The 20,652-nt window shown below is 41.5% G+C and overlaps 1 protein-coding gene across 1 annotated transcript; it reads left to right on the top strand.

The window, feature by feature from the left end:
- Window positions 1-1,103: 1,103 nt before the first annotated feature.
- On the top strand, window positions 1,104-18,774 carry LOC311487214 (sodium- and chloride-dependent GABA transporter 2-like). Its single transcript, XM_084543411.1, has 14 exons — window positions 1,104-1,903; window positions 6,429-6,563; window positions 6,650-6,790; window positions 7,065-7,152; window positions 9,449-9,581; window positions 11,375-11,509; window positions 11,604-11,707; window positions 12,268-12,392; window positions 12,665-12,777; window positions 12,880-13,017; window positions 13,137-13,239; window positions 13,812-13,912; window positions 14,006-14,176; window positions 14,311-18,774. Exons 1-14 carry the CDS (start codon window positions 1,690-1,692, stop codon window positions 14,425-14,427), a joined length of 1,818 nt encoding a protein of 605 aa, XP_084399537.1. The 5' UTR covers window positions 1,104-1,689; the 3' UTR covers window positions 14,428-18,774.
- The last annotated feature ends 1,878 nt before the right edge of the window (window positions 18,775-20,652 follow it).

The following is a 20,652-nucleotide window of genomic DNA, read 5'->3' as shown; positions in this document are numbered from 1 at the left end:
CGCATGAACCCTTTGGAAATTCTTTAGGTGGATTTGAAGAGGCCCGAGCTCAAAAGCCGTCCTCACAATCTGACACATCTGGAAAGTCTTTGCCAAAAAGAGTGGGAAAGTAAGTGCCAAGCGCAAAGACCGACTGAGTACTTCAACTAAGTTCACAGTAGTGCACAGTTATGCAGTTAGGTTATTTAAAGTTTTTTATTTTTATCTTTTTTCCTTGGAATGTGTCATTGGGGAGATTGTAAATTTTAAAATAAATGTGCAAATATTCTGATATGATTCATCTTTGTTAAGATTTTTTACAATGCAAAAGATGTTTTAATAGGGTTGTATAGATTTTTTTTTTTTTTTTAATATCCACTTTAATTAAAAAATTCTGAATAGTTCAGCCAAAGGTAAATTTAAGAGATTTAGCCGGATAGAGTTAAAACTCTTAAAAGCCCACATTAGTAACCAATAAGCTGCAGAAGCTACTGGGAGTATCACGCTGCACCCTGAAGAGGATCAAAGATCCTGAAGTGCCCCCTGCTGTGACTTTGAAATACTGAGCCACACAAAAATAGTCCTCCAGGAGAAGAACGGATGGAAAGGCATAACAGTGATTTAGAAATGAGATACGAAGAGGCAACATTATACTCGGACAAGTTAGGAGAGAAGTACATGTAAGCATAAACATACATCTGTAGATCAAACAAAAAATAGCAGAGCAATGTCAAAAAAAAAAGAAACTGATGGATTCTAATCAGGATCTAATCAGCGCTTATTTAATCAGTGTTCAGACACAAATGCCATTCTGTAATTATGGTGGGTAACATGAACACCTGAGGAAAGCCTGATGTATAGAATGAGTTTTGCCTCAGGTACCAGTACAACTGCTACCTGCCATTCACCTTGAAGCATTCCCCCTGTCACCCTGATGACTAATATTAAGGTCAAGTCAGTTAAACAAGATTTAAACAAGTTAAACAAGATTTACGTATCTGTCGATGGACACTAAAATACTTCTCGCACATACAAAGACTCATTTTTGAGATGAATTTGTCGTACGCCGCCTCCCTCTGCTATGTTCAAAAAGCTTAAAATCACGCGGCAATGTGTGTATATTTCCCTCTAAAAATACACAATATATAAATACGTCTACTCTATAAAAAGTAATGTACTTGAAAGCGACTTGGTGATTGGACTTTCAGCTGGAGAAGCACATGGTGAGAAAACATACTGAGCCAATACACTTAGAAAACAGCATATTAGAAGTTTCTGCCCCTGGAAACAGCTCAGATGGGCCCCTTAAGCTGTAAGTATCTTGAATAGACGCCATGTTTCATTACAGAAAATTACGTTGATGTGTATTTATATACAATAATACTGAGTTAAAGCTGACAGGACAATCTGTGTAATTGGCTGTAATAATAAGCCTTTGGGTAAAAGATCTTTCTGTAGTTATTAGTCATTCATTCCTTGTGTGAGTCAAAAAACCCTGTTTTCAAATGCTTTAATACCCATGTCCTAAAAGATATTAGTCACACTGAATACTTCACTCCTCTGTTTGACATGCATGTGCTGGTAAATTAGTCTAATACAGCTAGAGGTCCCCCTTGTGGCTAAAAGATCATGCAGTCTGTCAATTAGGTAACCCCATTCAAAAGCGCATCAGACAGTCCCCACCGAGTCAGTCCTCAGACTCAAGGATCTATGTTAGTCTTGCCATTAGACCATTTCTCACTCAGCAGCATGGCAGACTCTCTGTACAGGCTGTGTCATCAACCCACAAAGACTTCTTCACAAACTGTTAAGGAGCGTGGCAAGTGGGGTAGCAAAAAGGAGTTCATCCTGTCTGTGGCCGGTGCTATTATCGGACTTGGCAATGTGTGGAGATTTCCATATCTTTGCTACAAGAACGGTGGGGGTGAGTTTTTCATTTTGTCAGTCTTCCTGATTTTGTTTTTTAAAACAAAGGTTAGTATCATGCCACTATCCTGCCTGTAAACTTTTTTTTAATGCTATAAATTTGTTGTCTATAAAGAGCGACAAAGAGAAATAAAAAATAAATGGCAAGCCCTTTGTGTTATTACGGCACAATTATTAGCTTTTATTATTATTTTTAAGATTTTCCTTGTAGGGTTGTCTCTTTAAATTTTTGGTGACCAGTGAAATGTACACTGGACTGAGCAAGTGATTCATGAATGCATTATTAAAAGCTCATCGCAGCTCTGTTTTTATCCCAGCATTTACAGTCACAGACAATAAAAACTGTGGGTTTGCAAAACTCTTCTGCTTTCAGTCTGTGTGCACCTCTGCTCCACGTCTGATGATTACGGGTTTGACAGGTTATGAAAGCCTGTGAAAATAATGTACTGCCTGTGTTTTTGCAAAGTCCAGAGACACATTCTTTGCTGACTCCCTCCAATTTCTGCTGCAAAACACAGCGACCCTCCACCTGATCGCCACCTGATTATGAGTTATTGAACTGAACAGGTTCTTAAATATGTTTACGGGCTTTCAAAAGAGTGAAGAGGTGCCAATCCAATAAAATACTATTTCATTTCATTTGGGTAAGACGATACACTTGCATTATATATACCAGCTCCGCTACCACAACCAAACCAACCATCAAGCTGTCCCATGTTCCTGATATAGGCTACCCTAATAAAGACTGCTAAGGACCCTAAATTCCAAAATGATGGTTTTAGTGCTCTTCCTTTATAGTTCAACTTTTGAGCCGGATATAAATGTAGGTTTTTGCACGTATTTTCTTAAGGGGTTTGCTTACAACTGCAAGCTGTTTATGTGACATTACAATGGGACTTTATCAGTTAAACATTTGTTTGTACACAACAAATTAATTTGCAATCCTGCGGCAAAGGCCACAACCTTTCACAAGAGACTGCACGTTGTCAGCAGAAGATTTAGGACGTTTGACATGTTTAAAATATTTCTGCTTGTCTGTTTTGTCTTTTTTTTTTTTTATGCAAAGAATGTACCCGGTTAGCACTTGTTTTCTACTCGTTGAGGTGCAGTGTGGTGCAACACACACACACAAAAAAGCAAGCGACAAATTTTCTAAACTACAAATAACTAAATAATGCCGCCTGCAGTCTGGATGTTCATGTCCCTCACCGCCACACTGTCAGACTGAGAATAGAGACAAGGACAGTTAATAAGATATCTGCTGTTCCAAGCACACAAACAGACACAGAGGTGGAAAATAATAAACCATCTTAATCGGTTAATTTGTCGATTTATTCCTGATACTGACACTTTTAGAGGATATTTTTTTAGATCGGTATAAAACATTGCTTAACCTCAGCTTCACAAGTTAGGGGATTTATTTGCCAATAGGGTGGTGGTGGTGGTGGGGGTGTGTGTGTGTGTGTGTGGGGGGGGGGGGGGGGGGGGGGGGGGGTGGCTGTGTCTCAGTAGGTGGCCTTGAGCAAGTCACTGAACCCCCAGTTGCTCCCGAACGGGCAGATGTGTCAGGTCAAAGTGGTCAACGACAGCAAGAGACCACTTTAAGAGGGCCCCACTTGCAACTATGCACACCCCATTCTTTACAAGCCATCATTCTTTAAAGAAGGTAAGTTTGGCAACGGCGTCCAAATCAAAGGGAGAAGTTAAATCTCTGGGAGTGAGAAAAGACGAAAGCATTTTTTGAGATTTACTTGTGTTTTACAGAGGATATGCATATATATATATTTTTTTAATTATAATCGCCACATTAACTGTAAAACTGAAATCAGCATACACAAAACCCTGTTTTTTGTGGACAACTTTTCACACCCAGTCCCAGTAAATCTCATGTGCATGACTCTTTAAAGCAGGAAAATATGACAACCGTGCCTAATTTAAAATGGGGATAAGTTATCGCTCTGGGACAGCATGACATTCATAAGTGATGCAGATAATAAAGATTAATAATGGCACTAAATAGCTAACTGAACGCTTCTGTCTAGCCTTAAATTTATATGTAAAATAACTTCCGCTAGCATTACTAGCACTTTTTTCGTTTGTTCTTTCTTTGACAGCAAACATTAGTTAACTCAGCAGAGCAGATGTCCAGCTCTGTTGTTCGTGACTAACTCAATTGATACATTTGGCAATGCATTTGTGGTCTACACAAGAGTCTTTTAAAACATTTACAATATATTAAACATCATTGGGGCTGGCTGTGAAGCAAGCTGGCACATTGCTCAGCAAAGAAAGGTTAGAGACGCAATGCAGCATCCACCAGGATTAACCCACACCCTGCTATGAACATTAGCTAATTAGTAACACAGCTGTGCAAACAGAAACAACTGACTTTTAACTGTAACTATTTTTTTTATTTCTTTTAATTTTTTTTTTTGACATTTTACGAATGATTCAAGTCTTTGTTTAGAAGCATTGTGACCCTACCAAAAGTACAGAGCCAACTGGCTAGCTATTGTTTGAATCCTTTAAAAAGCAATATCACCTGCAGAGGGAAGCTAAGCTGATTTTATCAATATATGTGTGTCTGCATATTCATAACTGAGACTTAGAGCGGAGAAATCAAGTTGTGTTGTTTGTTGGAGCCAAAACTGAATCTAACATCTGTTCAAAACACACTGTCGTTCACCAGCTAGCAGCTGCTGCTATTAGCAATGGAAGCTAACACTGACTCAGCACTTACGTCATCAAAGACACTTTTCTTTAACACAAAATGTGTTAAAGAAAGCTTTCTTATGAGACTTTAGTTTGGTACTTACAACACCCACTCGTTGCTTGTGTCCCAGGAGGAATATTTTGAGTAGCATCACTTCTTAGAATCGACATGCGAACAAAGCTCACGCTAGCGAAATAAAATACAGCCATTTTGTGTCATTCTCCTGAATACAGTGTGAAAGGCAGTTAGGCCGGGGCAGTGATCTTAAATTCTGATAATGAAATCAAAACCAGAACTGAACAATTGTACAATGGCATTGAAACCCTAGCCATCACTTCCGCATAAAGACACAAAATGCCCGCTCTCTGTCCCGTGTTTGTGTTGCGTAAATTCATTTTGTAAAGTTAATTCACAAGAGCAATGTTTTTCCTCCACACTGACCTCAAACCTGATTTCTGGTCAGACACAGACCTCTCTATAAGATAACACACATACAAACATACACCGATCAGGCATAACATTATGATAATATTGTATAATATATAATATAATATAATATTCCTAATATTGTGTAGGTCTCCCTTGTGCCTCCAAAACAGTTGTGACTCATCAGAGAATGGACATGGGCCTTCTGAGGGTGTCCTGTGGTGTCTGGAAACAGAATGCTGTTAGTGGGGGCCTTTGGGTCATATGGGTTTAGAGGAGGGGCCCCTGTGGATCATCATACAGATACTTGATCAGTTTGGGATCTAGTGAATTTGGAGGCCAAGTCAACCTTGTGGTGTTTTGTCATTATTTTTTAGTTGTTCCTAAACCGTTTTTGTGTGTGTGCCTGTGTCAGGCTGCATCCTGCTGGGGATGGCTGCTGCAGGAGTGTCATTACTGGGGGTGGGGGTGCCTGGTCTGGCCTAGGTGGGTGGTACATGTCTAAGTAACATGTACCACCCACCTGTACCACCCATACTGAGCATGTTCAAAAACATGCTCAGTAGGTAACCTACATGCTCAGTAGGTTGACTGGAGATTCTAAAATGGCCGTAGGTGTGCATGTGAGTGTGAGTGGTTGTCTGTCCCTCTATGTTGGCCCTGCGATAGACTGGCGACCTGTCCAGGGTGTACCCCGCCTCTCGCCCGATGACAGCTGGGATAGGCTCCAGCAGACCCCCCCAACCCTTCACAAGAACAAGCAGAAGATGAATGAATGAATGAATGAATATGATCAATATAAAATAAAAGGTAAATAGGCAATAAAACTTCCACCACAGTTGTTAGTATGTTTTGGTGCTGCCACTCCCCCTGTTGCTATGAAAGGCTAATTTCAAGCTGATGCAGCACAATAATTCAGAGTTACAGGTGAGGATACACTAATGAAAATGGAATTATGAATACCATTTTCCATTCCTGTTCATGCATCCGCCTAAATTCTATAAGAAGTACTTCACAAATGTAGGCGTGCCTTGCTGTTTTTACAGTTACAGCCTGTTTCTTTCTGATCAACTTCACTGACTTCACTTTATATTTTTCTGTTTTGGGGAGAGTACTGACACCTCTCTGCCGGCTTGCTGATTTCCTGTGGCCTTCAAAACTGGTTTATATTTCGCCATTAGACTTCATTGGTTTTAACTGCATTTTTGAAAAATGTCAGCATCACGTTGTCCTTGTGGATATGCTTCTGTTCAGAAAGAAAAAACAGAGGATAATTAAAAAAAAAGCATTTCTGGTGTCCCCCAAGGTACAGTCCCGGTCCTCATTGTTTTTTGTGTGTAGACTGTGTATATTTGTGTGTTTACAGTGTTTTTCACGTCTATAGGTGCATTCTTCATCCCTTACATCCTGTTCCTTGTGACCTGTGGTATTCCTCTGTTCATACTGGAAACAGCGTTGGGCCAGTATACCAGTCAGGGGGGAATCATGTGCTGGAGGAAGGTCTGCCCCTTGTTTGAAGGTGAGGTATAGCTGCCAGGAGAAGCGTTTAACAAGTTAAGGAAGAAATACTAATGGAATGCAATGCTAACAGTTTCTTTTTTCTAGGCATGGGATACGCCAGCCAAATGATCATTTTCTATGGAAGTATCAGCTACATTGTGATTTTAGCCTGGGCCTTTCTTTACTTTTTCTCTTCCTTTTCTGGAGAGTTGCCATGGGCCTCCTGTAATAACACATGGAATACGGGTAAAGTAATTACTTATCATGAAGCATCTGTCTTCCGCACATGCACTACCAACAATTAGTGGCTTGATTATATTCTGTATTTTAAGTATGTATACATTTGTTGGACACTGAAATGCATTCATCCTCCTTTACTTACTGTTCCTTTTGACATTTATTTATTATTTAGAGCAAGTGTTTCATTGTATTTTAATCTATCTAAACCAAATCCATTCATAATTTAGTACCAAATGATGTGTCAGTGCAACATGTTTAACCGTACTTTGATATGTTTCAGATCGTTGCATGGTAATAAACAACTATAATGTCACTGGTAACTGGACCTCACCTGTGAATGCATCATCATCTGTTTTAGAGTTTTGGCAGTAAGTTTTTTTATCCAAGTGGGAAATAATTTAATGCAAATAGGTTACAAGTCACAAACATGCAGAGTTTCTTGTGATCACAATAAATAACATATCTAAATCTGAAACCGGCAGCTCTGGATTTAAGTGCGGTTACAGAACCATGCTTGTTTCAAAGTTACATCACATGCCTGCTCAGACAGTTGGAGAAATTATGTGGCACTGGCAGCATTGTTAAAAGCCACATCCACCCATGCCACACCCACACAGTCGTTTTCCAGATTAGACACGTGCTCGGGGCTGGTTACATGTGCACAAGCCGAATCAGATTCATTGACATTGTGGCGCATGTTGTGACTGGACAGATTTTACATGAACTCTTTTTAGTGTGCTCACATGACTCCTGGTGTGGTGCCACCTACACTATATTGCCAAAAGAATTCTCTCATCCATCCAAATAATTGAATTCAGGTGTTCCAATCACTTCTATGGCCACAGTTGTATAAAATCAAGCACCTAGACATGCAGACTGTTTCTACAAACATTTGTGAAAGAATGGGTCGCTTTCTGCAGCTGAGTGAATTGCAGCGTGGTACTGTGATAGGATGCCAACTGTGCAACAAGTCCAGTTGTGAAATTTCTTGAAAGCTCAAGAACAGTGTGTAGAGAGCTTCGTGGAATGGGTTTCCATGGCCGAGCAGCTGCATCCAAGCCATACATCACCAAGTGCAATGCAAAGTGTCGGATGCAGTGGTGTAAAGCATGCCGCCACTGGACTCTAGAGCAGTGGCGACGCGTTCTCTGGAGTGACAAATCACACTTCCCCGTCTGGCAATCTGGTGGATGAATCTGGGTTTGGTGGTTGCCAGGAAAACGGTACTTGTACGACTGCATTGTGCAACTGCAAGTGTGAAATTTGGTGGAGGGGAGGGGTTATGGTGTGGGGTTGTTTTTCAGGAGCTAGGCTCGGCCCCTTAGTTCCAGTGAAAGGAACTCTGAATGCTTCAGCATACAAAGAGATTTTGGACAATTCCATGTTCCCAACTTTGTGGGAACAGTTTGGGGATGGCCCCTTGCTGTTCCAACATGACTGCGCACCAGTGCACAAAGCAAGGTCCATAAAGACACGGATGAGCGAGTTTGGTGTGGAAGAACTTGACTGGCCTGTACAAAGTCCTGACCTCAACCCGATAGAACACCTTTGGGATGAATTAGAGCGAAGACTGTGAGCCAGGCCTTCTGGTCCAACGTCAGTGTCTGACCTGACAAATGCACTTCTGGAAGAATGGTGAAAAATTCCCATAAACACACTCCTAAACCTTGTGAGAGCTGTTATAGCTGCAAAGGGTGGGCCGACGCCGTATTAAACCCTATGGATTAAGATTGTCACTTAAGGTTATATGCATGTAAAGACAGATGAGTAAATACTTTTGGCAACACAGTGTATGTTCACCCTGAGCAGATATGCGAATGAAAATAAATGTAAACTCCCACAAACAGTTCTGAATGATCACACGCACAGAGTTACACAATTTGATGTGGTGAGTCACAAAGTCACGTGATCTGCAGTGTTACATATTTCCAGCATAAGTTGCCCAAGAATCTGTATAACATCAGACCTGACTGTCTATCATGCATTCATTACCTAATGTCTAGGGATTTGAGATATTTAGGATTTTGTTTATTTTTTTTGTATGTCAACATAAATGTTACACCAGGGAAATTCCTGAAACATATATGGATGCCTCATGTACTAGTATGTCGAGCCTTATTGTCAGTGCGCATTACATTTAATCCTCACAGAAAGAACTCTGCTGCCACAGGTTCATCTTGAGTTGTATATGGCGCAAAAGGTAGCACCAAAAAACATGGACGTTGTTTTATTTTATTACGTTTTCACGTGCATCTGTTAGGACAGGTTGGTTTAGACGTAACGGGACTCTCAGCGTAGCTTCCTCTGACTTCACACTGAGAAGGGATCTAATCAGGTAGAATAATTGAAAACACCTGTGTACTGGAGGTGTAAAGGGCATTTAATTGTGCATTCAAGCATTCGTCACACTGAATAGTTTTCTGAGCTTCGGCATTAACAGACCTTTCATGTTGGACTTCTTGTCTTGTCAATCAGATGTGTAACTATCATTCAGGTTACCCATGACCATGGCACTGTATTTAATGCTATGCACTTGCTTACCATTGTCAAGGCCTCTGCTCCCTCATTATCTTGGTTATTAACTGATTTGTAATTTTGTCCTGTTGCAGTTAAATCTATTTATGTGACTGGTTCACACACACTAACAGCATATCATCTTTACAGGCGTCGGGTGTTAAATATATCCACCGGCATAGAGAACTTTGGAAAAATACAGTGGGACCTTTCCCTGTGTCTTCTTCTGGCCTGGGTCCTCTGCTACTTCTGTGTCTGGAAGGGAGTGAAATCCACAGGAAAGGTAAGACCAGAATAACAAATGTGTGTCTTGTAGAGCTGCATTCCTGGTTTCTTATTTGAGAATATAAACTGTAAACATCTTTATTTCATCTACATTTGTGGGTTATTGGATAAATCTATCTGCTGTCTTTATTTCTCAATCACGTTGTGCCCCTTACGACATCACAACTATTGATAAATGATTTGGATCGAGCCTGTGGAGCTGCAGGAGCAGAGGCTTGTTGTATTCTGTTAATAGTTGTCTCCAAGTTCTTCTTTCAAATCAGTGCTTATCTTTTTATGGGGTAAATGTTTGTCTGCAAGACTTTGCATGCCTCTATCTTTGCGGCCGATGACAATTGCTAATCAAAGGACATTTCTCCAGAAATCATACACTGATTATGCCAAAATTCCTGCCCACTTCAAGCTCATTGGTTTTTGCAGACATTGAGCTTCAGGTGATGGTAGCTGCACAAAGTTCCTCTACCTCTGTACTCTTGAAAAGACAGCATGTTTCTCACTGGAACGTATTCACTGGAATCCTGCATGCCAATATACTAATAACTTCCATTTGGCCAATAAAAAATAAATAAATAAATCCTTTCTTCCCTAAGTATATTAGCTGAGTTTGGCAAGGCATGAATGTAAACTGCAACTTGATTACATCTGTGAGGTTGTAATTCTGGTTGTGATCAGTGGTAGTCATCAGTGGCAGTTTCGGTACAAGTATACATAAATGCAGACACAACAGAGGAGGGGCCATACATAACCCCAAACTGTTTCACAACTGGTTTGAAATCGCCTATCTGCCACAACTTGTCTTGGCAGAGCAGAGAGTACCAAATATTTAAAAAAAAAAAAAAAAAAGAGAGAGACTCTCAAAGCACCCAGGCATCTGCTGGTTATTTAACTCAGGTCGCTGCCAAAGCAAAAGTTGGCTCTCACATATCCACATGCCTGACTTTATTACTGTTTTTAAAACCAACCCAAACCACTTAACAGTTGAAGTTGCTGCAAAATAGGTTCATGAATATAAGTTAACATCAGTTATGGAACATATTACACACTAATAGACTTAACAGAACCGAAAATTATATTGCAGTTTTGGACTTCTATATTATCTCATCTCTTCATATAAAACGCTGCACGTGACCTAAATTCTGTCCCTGGAAATCTGCATTAAAGAAGGATGCTACTATTCACCTGTGGTTACTTCAAACCTGCAGCAACATGCAGTCAGAGCATTGCAAAACAGTATGTCTAAAGGATATTTTTTTTTTTACAAAGGTGTGAAAAGTGATTTGAAGCCAAGTCTTTCATGAGCCGGTTGTTCCGTTGATGCACAAGACTAATGTAGGGTTTGTGATTGTGAGAAAGTTGGGTGAAAAATGCTAATTGGCAAGACACCCTGTGAGAAAGACAACTGCAATAGATCTAGGCTGTCTGTGCCATATAGTTTACTATCGCGTGACTCACTCCTGACTCCTGTGCTTTTCCTGAATGAATAATATTCATATTACATTAGTGTATCTTCTGCTATAATTAAAGCTTCAATCACACCTTCACTGCAATCCAAGGATAATTCTGCAGTCACGCACAAAGTGTCATGTTTTATAATTTCGGGCATGAGAGGGTGTGTAGAAAATGCGCAGTGGAAAAAAACTGATGACACTCCAGTAAGTTGTCTTAATGGATTGCAAAACAACCACAAGCAGCTGACATAACAGCGTTACATCACGACAGCATGACCTTTGCAACAAACTATTTGTTTTACTTTTTTCATTTGTAACGAGTGTTATTTCTCTTTTAATGCAGGCTACCTACTTCACAGCCACGTTCCCCTTTGTCATGCTACTAGTGCTGTTAATCAGAGGAATGACTCTTCCTGGAGCCTTACATGGCATCAAGTACTTCCTGTACCCCAATCCTGCAAAGCTTGCTGACCCGCAGGTATCTTTCAGTCTATATTCTAATTTGCCTTGAGTTTCTCTGCCTCAATAATGCCGGTGTTTTTGGACAAACCAAACATCTCATCGTTCTGTAGGTGTGGATGGACGCTGGAACACAAATATTTTATTCCTATGCCATATGCCTGGGATGCCTGACTACACTTGGGAGCTACAATAAGTACAACAACAACTGTTACAGGTGAGTACTTTGACGTGTTGTAGGAGTATGGTTTGCAGCTAAATCTGGTAATGCAAATGCAAGTATATATTCTTTCTGGTGGTGGTTAGCACTGATGCCTCACAGCAAGAAGGTTCCGGGTCCAAATCCAGGCCGACTGGGGCCTTTCTGTGTGGAGTTTGCATGTTCTCCCTGTGTCTGTGTGGGTTCTCTCTGGCTACTCCGGCTTCCTCACACCATCCAAAGACATTCTGGTTAGGTTAACTGGTGATTCTAAATTGACCGTAGGTGTGCATGTGAGTGTGAATGGTTGTCTGTCTCTCTGTGTTAGCCTTGCGATAGACTGGAGACCTGTCCAGGGTGTACCCTGCCTCTCGCCCGGTGACAGCTGGGATAGGCTCCCGTTTTCAATATGTTCATCCACTCTATTCATTTTGATTTCCGCGGTATAGGTTGACTATGAGTCAACTCATGGTAGTTGCATGCAAACGGAGGTAATTTATAGTTCACAAAAGTAATTGATACATCTGTCATCTGCCACCAAGAAATAATGACATAGCACTTTGTTTGCGGTTTTGCAGAGACTCCTTCTATCTCTGCCTGTTGAACAGTGGAACCAGTTTTGTGTCTGGCTTTGCCATTTTCTCCATTCTGGGCTACATGTCTCAGCAGCAGGGTATCGACATTGCAACAGTTGCTGAGTCAGGTACAGATGTGCATCTGTAAATGTGAGATGCGATGCAAGTTACACAGCCCCCAGGCTGCTGTGCACATTTCTCTCAACTCAGCACTGAATTGCAGATCTTTATCACACAATAAAAATGTTAAATGTTCATTTTTTTGACTGTTATGATTAATCTGCCTTGAATTTTCAAATTAGCAACAACAGTCATTATCATCTGACTCTTCTGTCATAGTTGTAGAATAAAAACACAGAGGCAAGCCAGAAATGATTAACTTGTTGCTGCCACACTGCAGGTCCTGGGCTCGTCTTCATAGTCTACCCACAAGCTGTGACCCTGCTGCCTTGGCCTCAGGTCTGGTCCGCGTGTTTCTTCGCCATGATCATCTTGCTAGGAATCGACGGACAGGTCAGAGGAGGACTCACGTGTCCTTAAAAAGGGTGTGACGCTGTGTTTATTCTTTTTGGTTAATGTGACTCTGCACTGACCTGTCTTTGTGTTGTTCTCCAGTTTGCTGGGCTTGAAAGCATCATGACCTCTTTAACAGATATCTACCCCTCCCAAATCCGGAAAGGATACCGCAGAGAGTTTTGTCTGATGCTGATCTGTATTCTTTGCTACATATTTGGCCTGTCATTGGTGTCAGAGGTGAGCTGAGAGTGTACTTTGAAAACTTTCTTTTTACTTTTTTGACTAACTTTAGGTTTTTAGCACAAAACAAAAGGCCAACAGTAACACAGTCAATGTACCAACTGTTTTAATTTTAGGCTGGAGCATACATTCTGCAGATCTTTGACCACTATGTATGCAGTGGTCCCACTCTTCTTCTGATGGCGATCTTCCAGTCAGTGATTATTGGATGGATTTATGGTAAGAGACAGTCCAAACAACAGCTTTGAAAGCTGGCGAACATTTTGGCACACAATTTGCAGAGTTGATTACGTCATATATACAGAAACATGGCAGACGTAAGTAACCCTAAACCAAACCTGCCAGAACAACATCCCTGCCCGCAATTCTTCAGGAAATGCTCTGCTGGGACCTGATTGTGCTCAAGCAACTATAAGCTGGGTCAATCTAACTGTTTTGGTGGACTTTAAGTGGTAATGGACAGAGGAGTGGATTCAGTGGATCTGATTGGTTGGTTGGTCTTTAGCTACTAGCTGATTCACGTTTTCTCAGCCTCCTACCTAAGATAACAAGTGGACTGGCTTTGGGTGTCTGGACTTCTATTGTAGCCTCCCGCGACCTTTCACAGGACAAGCGGTTACAGAAAATGAATGAATGAATGAAATCACGGCTTCCCTGATCTTTTTTGTTTTCTCTTTGATGTCAGGCTATTGGAAACAACCAACAACGTGTGTGGTGTAAAAAAAAGTCTCCTAATACACCGTTAAGGTACCATAGTAGTACCTAAACTACTTGTCTTGTCTCTACTGAAGGTGCTGAACGCTTCTGTGACAACATTGAGGACATGATAGGTTACAGACCTCTAATATTGATCAAGTACTGCTGGCTGTATGTCACCCCTCTGATGTGCAGTGTAAGTGTCTAAAGTTGGCCGTCATATTTGTATGACTAGTCTTTAAATTGGATCCCACACCGTTCATTGTTTGTGATTTGTTACCCTTTTAAGGGAACACTAGTGTTTTTGCTCCTGAGATACACCCCGCTGAAGTTCAACAACAGCTACGTGTATCCTTGGTGGGCTTACTGGATCGGCTGGTTTCTGGCATTGTCATCCGTTTTTATGATCCCAGTCACCATGATCTACAAACTGGCCCAAGCAAAAGGGACTCTCTGGCAGGTAAGAGCTGTTTTTGTTATTCCCCTATATGACATTTTAATGAATTGACAAATTTCACTGCAACTGTTTGTTGTCACCTTTGTGCGGCTCCAGTGGATATTCTTTATTCTGACAATATTAATACACTTCCTTAGCGTCTCAAGACCACCTCACAGCCTGCAGATGGCCTTCAGGTGTCGGCAAAGGAAATGGCAAGCATGAGTGCTTCACTGAATGTTCACGGCGGTGGAAAAAACAGCCATATTCCATGAAATAATCACCTTTAATGACTTTTTCTTTTGTTGTTTATTTGTTTTTTTTTTTCTACTTTAGAAATATGTAGGGCATTCACACACACTGCCTGGCCAAAAAAAAAGTCGCCACCAAAAAAAAAAAAAAAAGTTCACACAGTCTAATAATTCATTAGACCACCTTTAGCTTTGATTACAGCACGCATTCACTGTGGCATTGTTTTGATAAGCTTCTGCAATGTCACCAGATTTATTTCCATCCAGTGTTGCATTAATTTTTCACCAAGATCTTGTATTGATGATGGGAGAGTCTGACCACCTTGCAAAGCCTTCTCCAGCACATCCCAAAGATTCTCAATGGGGTTAAGGTCTGGACTCTGTGGTGGCCAATCCATGTGTGAAAATGATGTCTCATGCTCCCTGAATCACTCTTTCACAATTTGAGCCCCATGAATCCTGACATTTTCATCTTGGAATATGCCTTTGCCATCAGGGAAGATAAGATCCACTGACGGAATAACCTGGTCATTCAGTATATTCAGGTAGTCAGCTGACCTCATTCTTTGAATGAATGAATGAATGAGAAAACCTTTATTAGTCCCGCAATGGGGAAATTGCAATAGTGGGGGGAGGAAAAGGGGAAGAAAAACAAGAGGAGAGGGGAGGAGAAAAAAAGCAGCTCCCAGACTACACTCCTCTGGGGGAGTACAGTGTGGCGCCGGGAAAAAACCTGAGCAACATAAGCACATATGAGCACACTTTACAACATAAGAACTCAAAACAACTTGCACCAGGTGACTGGGGAAAGGGGGGTGGAGGTGTTCCAGCGCAGACAGGCATCCGCGGCTGCGGCCAGCTTGCACTGGGGGGTGAAAGCGGCGAAGGCGTTGGATTCGGGGTTAGGGAGGTGTATTGCATATGTGCATGTGCGTAAGTGCGTGTGTGTACATAACCCTGGAGAGTCGCTTCGTCTAGCCTTCCAATCAGTGCTTCAATTCGCAGGATGTCATCGCGATAACACAGCAGGTTGCCATGGAGACGTCCCTGATCGGGTCCCAGACGGAGTCAACCATCAACAGGTGTCCGTGAAGGAAGGGAGGGAGGAATAGGACAGAGCGTCTCACTGCAGCGATCTCCTGGGGGGTTGTTCCAGCAGCGGCCTTGGCCAAGGCCGGTGCTGCTCAGGGGCCGGAATGAAGATTAGATTATGATTGTTTGGGTTAGGGCGAGTAGTCGCATTTCAATAGACACGACTTACTCTATTTGTCCATTCTGGTCTTCAAATCCATTCATTCGCCTTTGCAAAGCCGAAAACTTCTCCAAGATGTTATCCATGTTGCGATTTATAACCACAGTCAGTGCGCTAACAGCTCTGCTCACTCCATCAATAATGTCGGGCAGCTTCATGGGGCTTTGGACTGCTGACACCGTCTTCCGAATTTTCCGATACACCAGGGCAATGCCTAATCCAATCAGCAGATAGCCTGTTATCATGGTTCTGAATATGTAAATATCCTCGATGTCCCCTACGGAAAGAGTCGCCAGGCACACGACCCTCCACTTCTCCCAGGAGTCCATCATGTATCCAGCGGCAAACGCTCTGTCAGGGCAGACAGGTTCCCCCGAACCCGAGCTTCTCGTCGAGAAGATTCTGTCAATTGCGTTGAGAGACCAGTTGACCAATTCCATGATTTTATATTTGGAGAGCAATGCGGAGAGAGGCTCCCAAAGTTTGAGACAAGACAGTACGAGACATGAGAAGCAAAGCGGGGAAGATAAGGGAGAGGGGAGAGAGAGAGAGATGCGTCCACCTTCGTTGAGTGCTGGAGAGAAAATGTTGCTGAACCTAGACCTGAGCATCTGCAGCAACCCCAGATCATAGCACTGACCCCACAGGCTTGTACAGTAGGCACTAGGCATGATGGGTGCATCACTTCATCTGCCTCTCTTCTTACCCTGATGCCCCCATCACTCTGGAACAGGGTAAATCTGGAATCATCAGACCACATGACCTTCTTCCATTGCTCCAGAGTCCAATCTTTGTGCTCCCTTTAGTTGTTTTTCTTTCTTTGACTTTACCAAACATCTAAGTGACCGCTCATCACGGTCAAGCAGGATCCTTCCAGTTTTTAATAATGCGTTGGACAGTTCTTACTCCAATTCTAGTAATTTCTTCAATCTCCTTAGATGTTTTCTCTGCTTGATGCATGCCAATGATTTGACCTTTCTCAAACAGATCAACATCTTTTCCACGACCACGGGATGTGTCTTTAGACATGGTTGTTTAAGAAATGAGAAGCTACTCATTGCATCAGTTGGGGTCAAATTACTTGTTGCCAGCTGAAAGATAATCACCCATGCAGTAATTATCCAATAGGAGGCTCGTACCTATTTGCTCAGTTAAATCCAGGTGGCGACTTTTTTTTGGCCGGGCAGTGTATTTATAGGTTGGTCATAACATTATGTCTGATTGATGTATATGGTGCTTAATATTAATTTGCCAGTATTTTTTAAGGTGAGGAGACCTATTTAAAGCATCAAATGTCTAAAATTTTAAGCTTTGAAAGGAGTCAGATCGTACTTTTTTCGCTTTGGGTGAAGATTTTTTGTTGTATGTGCTTTGAATGATACTTTTAATTTGCAAATATTGCACTTTTCTTTATTGATGCTTTTATTGGTAAAATGTATTCAGATGCCGCTGCGTTTTCAAGATTTGTTTTACCTAGCTGGTCTAGCCGTCTACCGACAGCTTGCATGTGAGAAGGTTAGGGAACATTAATAGTGTGCTGCAGAAAATAACCTGAGAGGACCTCTCCCCATATAAACACAAGTCTGCATGTACATTGGTCACATGCTGCACCACCCACTGGTGGATGGTGCAGCATCCGATTTACAATTTACACCAGAGAATTGTAAATTGTCACCAAGTAAATTGCAAACCTGTGGGAAACATTGCAGTGAAACTTGGGTTTACCCATCACTCCAAGCCAGCTATCAGTAAGAAGGAAGAACTTCAGTAATTAAGGTCAAAGTTGTTCCCTTGTAGTGAGCGTGTGGGGAAATATGTGTTTGCCTCTGTCAACTGTATCAGTCAACCACAACATTGTGTCTCGAAGTTGAAATTAGTTCAACACCAAATCGCTACAACCTGCTGAATTTCATAAAAATTCCACGGTTCTCTTGTCACCTCATCACCTCAAACGCCTCTGCCTTCGCCATTGCAATAATGAAATTAAGAAGAAGACTTTCTATTATGACATGTTAGCTCACACCTTATCAGAAAGGTCCACTTACATGGTTGTGAACACGAGCGGGCGTTCACTTTTACTCTTCTCACAGACACATTAAGCATGACTCATTTTGAAGGCATTTTGAACACAAGTTCAGGAACTGCCTTTGTGAACAGTTTTGTATTTGTATTTGTGTAGGACCTCACGGCTTATAATAGGAGTTTTGATGAAAAGGTCAGTTGTACTCTCATATTTTAGCTAAGCCTATCATAACGACTGTAAAATGGGAGAAGGTCCTGTCTAATGCTAACTAATTCTGCATCCTCACTGCTGCGCACGGCAAATTGAATTATTTGTGCATTTCTGAGGGGCTGTTTTCGGGTCTAAAAGATGTTTCTACCTTTAGAAGGAGCCATGTTCCCTGTTTCCCCCGTTTCTGTTCAGTTGTACTTGCTTCATTCCTTTCCATTGTTCTCCCTGATCTCCTGTTTGTGTAACTGAACAGGCCTGAGCAGCGACGGGTCTTTTGATATAACAGACCGAGTCATTCCTGTGAGTTCATCTGTGAAATACTCCAAAAGCTCATAAGCGTTATCAGCGGTGCTCTCGTGGGCTTTCTCTGACACGCATTTGCCGCTCACTGTAAATTCAAGGCGCGACCAACTAAAACAAGTAAATGCAAACACTATTCAGAGAAACTGCTGGGAGATGAAATGTTTGCCGATCCAATATTTTATACATCCAGAGTATATTTTATTGTATTTACGTTTTTTACAAAATATGATAAGCCAAATAAATATACCTCTGTGTGGCCGTCAAAAAGTGTTAAGCGACTTGCTGCTTGAATTTATAATGAACATTTACAATAAACATCCTATAGTGCCTTACTTCTCGGTTATATTTTTAAGTACATGGTATTTTTTCATGGATTACTATATTGATATGAGCTTTTTTATTATTATTATTATTATTTAACTTTTGTTTTTAAATTTGTGTAATAAAATAGTATCTGGGGTGAGATACCTTGTTTGTTGTCGTTGTCTATGGGTGAAGAGAGCTGAACTGCAGAGTGATGAATAAATAATTACAAGGCATGAATAAGGGTGTGTTTGTTCCAGACCAAACAAATAAGATGTTACAAAACCATTTGCTGTGCTTAATTAAAATTTTATGAACTTGCACTGTACTTTCTAGTAATTTATTCCTCCACGCCACTACGTTTTTGTTGACAGCTTTAATAATTACTTTTACTTTTAAATCGACGATTTTACACAAAGGACAAGCTCTTAAAACAGAACACAGACTTAAGCAGTGCTCTTACCTGTGCCAACCTATTTTGGCTTCGGACGTGTTCAAATTTAAGGCTGCTGTTGTGGCCACATTTCGGATTTGTGTGACTCGTTCACGGCTCCAACAAATAGTGCCTTTTCCCCCTGAACTTCATGTGGTTTAATTTCTGTAAATGTTCGCATGATCCAATATCTCACCAAAAATCAAAAAGTCCCAAAGATATTAGAGAAATAGTCAGATTTGTGAATGAGAACTTTGTTTTTTCTCTTTCTCTCAGTCTTTGTATATTAAGTGTGCATAATGTAGACTTTCTGCTTACACACTGACGCTTCAGCATTAATAATCTAATAATAAATCAGTCATACGGACAATACTTTAATACTATTTTGATGCCAATACATATGTACATCTACTTAAGCAAGCTTTTTCAAGTCAGACGTTTACTTGTATTGGAGTATTTATAATGTGACGTATTGGTATTTTTAGTATTTTCCACTACTTTTCCATGTTAACTTATTTTACACCACTTGATTGCACTGCAGATTTAATTCTAAAATGATGAGCTGATGTGAAAATTCCCGGAATTCAATGCTCTCCAGGCGAAGATGGAAGTCCAAGAAGCTGTCTGTTCACCCCTCCTTCATCAGTATGTGTCAAAGTATAAATATAGGCATGGTTTTAAACAACCTTTGAATGCTTCCAAGACTGGAAGAAGCTTGGCACCACCGGGACTCTTCACGCAATTGGTTGCCTAATTCAACTCTAGGTTGTCGTCAGGGGGATTACTGAACCACAGGACACTTTGAAAAAAAAAGTTCCGGGAGAACATTGAGAATGATTTTCAGAGACTTGCTCAGTGTGTACCAGACTATACATTGTGTTCTATTCTGTGAGGAGAGCGCTGCTCAACATGAAGAAGAAAGCTTTTATGGCATGGAGCACTGTAGGAGTCCATAAAAGAAATTCAGAGGGCTAAAAATTGTTATATGAACAGGTGTGGAGGGTGTGAGGAGGCATGAAAAGGTCAGAAGGATTGGTGGGAGGAACAAAGGGAGGTGCTGATGAGATGAACCAGTTTTTCAACCCTCCCCTTACCTCCTTTCCCATTCACACCTCGGCTGCTTCCTCCTTCACAGGCCTCCCTTTGGCACCTCTAGAGTCCTCCTTTCCCTCCACGCCCACCGACAGCCTACATTCAGGCAGAGAGCAGAGCGACATACCCAGGAAACCAACTTCTATACCTACCTGTTGCCGGCCCCGACCCTCAACTCTCCCTCAGTCCTCCTGTACTGCATGTGACATTCCCACACTCATGGTCATCACAGCCAGTCAGGTCAGATGGCAGGTGTCCAAGATTGCCATTATAAAGGTCAGAAGACCAGACAGTAGTGACGTAGGTATGTGTGGAGCAGCTACCCAGAGTGTTCTGGCATCTCTTTGACCTTTTCCTAAGTGAAAATGGTGCCCAAAATCTGGAAGTCAGCCCAGCTACCCTAAAGCCTTTGGTAAGTGTCACCCTGCAGGTTGTGTGTCAAGCCGACATTGGTCATTTAACTGCTCCACAGAGCTTAGCACACACTTGGAGAAGCCATAGCCATAGCCCTGTTAGGACAGGCTCTCTGGCTGGCTGAGAAGCTCTCTGTGATGCAGGTGAAACAGGACCTCATGACCTGGATTACAGAGTCACAATGTACGGTATGTCAAGTGGCAAGGCTGTTTATTGGAC

Source organism: Chelon labrosus, assembly GCF_963514085.1.
Source record: "Chelon labrosus genome assembly, chromosome: 4".
In the NCBI taxonomy this organism is placed as follows: Eukaryota; Metazoa; Chordata; class Actinopteri; order Mugiliformes; family Mugilidae; genus Chelon; species Chelon labrosus.
The sequence above is the reverse complement of the archived record's forward strand: the minus strand, read 5'-3'. Positions and strand labels throughout refer to the sequence as shown.